This window comes from Chaetura pelagica, unplaced genomic scaffold (assembly GCF_000747805.2).
Source record: "Chaetura pelagica isolate M959 unplaced genomic scaffold, ChaPel_1.0 scaffold807, whole genome shotgun sequence".
Classification (NCBI taxonomy): Eukaryota; Metazoa; Chordata; class Aves; order Apodiformes; family Apodidae; genus Chaetura; species Chaetura pelagica.
This window is the reverse complement of record NW_009953935.1, coordinates 578,192-579,725: the sequence shown is the minus strand read 5'-3', so window position 1 is coordinate 579,725 and position 1,534 is coordinate 578,192. Positions and strand designations below refer to the sequence as shown.

At 47.4% G+C, this 1,534-nt stretch overlaps 1 protein-coding gene across 1 annotated transcript in view; it reads left to right on the top strand.

Moving 5' to 3' along the window:
* Nucleotides 1–1,020: 1,020 nt before the first annotated feature.
* The window catches only part of PIGZ (phosphatidylinositol glycan anchor biosynthesis, class Z), a 2,752-nt gene continuing 2,238 nt past the window's right edge, over nt 1,021–1,534 (top strand). Inside the window, exon 1 of the mRNA XM_010001734.1 lies at nt 1,021–1,111. Within this exon, the coding sequence (XP_010000036.1) occupies nt 1,021–1,111 (91 nt within the window). The remainder of the gene's footprint in view (nt 1,112–1,534) is intronic.

Below are 1,534 nucleotides of genomic sequence, written 5' to 3'. Positions count from 1 at the left end.
CCTTTGCTGGAGGCAGCAGTTTCTCATGAACTCTGCTTCCAGAAGAGGCAGGTGCGCAGAGGACAGACAAGCTCGGGCAGAAAGACAACCTGCAGTCTTTTGCCATGGGCAAGGTCCTCCACCTTCCAGGAGACAATAAGGGGAGTCTGCAGTCACTGGATGAAAAGGAAGGTCAGAGAGACTTGGAGGGGACCACCTGTTGGCAGAGGAAAGAGCCAAGGCAGATGTGTGCATCTGCTGAGCTTGTTTACTTTCCACAACCGGTGCCCCCACTGCTTGAGGGAAATGTCATCTGACCTTTAATTTTAATCTGTCTTTAATTTGACGATCTCCACCAAGAAACTTGTGACTGTCCTCTTTCTACATGTGGTTGTCTGAGTGCCTGTGCATGAAACTTATTTGCTGATGGTGGAACAAAGCAGATCACTTCTGATTAACTGTTTCTGTATCTACTGGCTTGCAGCATTTCAGTTTTTGTTTTTATCCATAGCTGCAGTAACAACAAATATTGCTGTGCTGCTGGCAGGCAGCATCCTCCTGACTACAGCTACCACCTCATGGTCCTGGGATGAAAAGATATTCAACATAATTTAAAAAACCTGGTAAAACTAGATAATAATGTAAATAAATGAAAACGAACAAACACAGAAGTAATTATTATTTATCCAGACTTTGGCCTGACAGCCGAACTATAGTTTCTCACACTTCGTTCTCTGTTCTCTTATTCCTTCCCAGCTTTTCTTACCCAGGTTTTAGAGGGAAAAAGAAAATCCTGCTATTGCATTTTAGATTGTAGAGCAAACAGTGACACATGCAGCAGCCCCCAAACCCACAATTCTATAGAAGTCCTTGGGTCTGAGCTCTCCCTGTCATCCAGGAGCCCATGACACTTCTGGCCATTTAGTTGAAGCCATGACCTTGTCTGCATGCCACCATATACACCGAGTTATGTTTTATCTGTCAAATACGTGGTTAATGTATTAGATGTTCCATGTGTTTGGTGTGTGTATTTCTGCCACAATGGACCCTTTCTCACTTGCAGTTAAAGTAGTGTCTATAGCTAGATCTGCAGCCTCTGAGGCTGTTGATGTCATCACCCCACTGTTACCAGGTATTGCTTCTTTCCTGAAGGAGTCTGCTGCCTTGTTTTCCTGCAGCACTGGCGCCAAAGTTTGGATTCATCACCTCGTCTGTTGAATTATTTTGTTTGTAGGCAGGAGTTGCACCATCTTTCCTCCAACGAATTACCTTTGTGAATACAACACTACAGAAAAGCAGTTTAGAACAAAATACTTGTCAACGTGTTTAGTATAACGAACAGGGGCAGTTTTGATGCTGCAGAATTGCTGTTAAGAGCCCAGGGGGCCCCTCGCCATGACCGACAGTGTGTGCGTGCGTGTGTGTGCGGGGCTGGAGGCAGCGGGTGTGACGGCGCGGGGGGCAGGGGCGGTGCAAGGTCTGCAGCGAGAGGACGGCGCCGTGTTCTCAGCCCCTTCCTGTGCCCCCGCAGACGCGGGTCCCTCCCGTCCCCGCC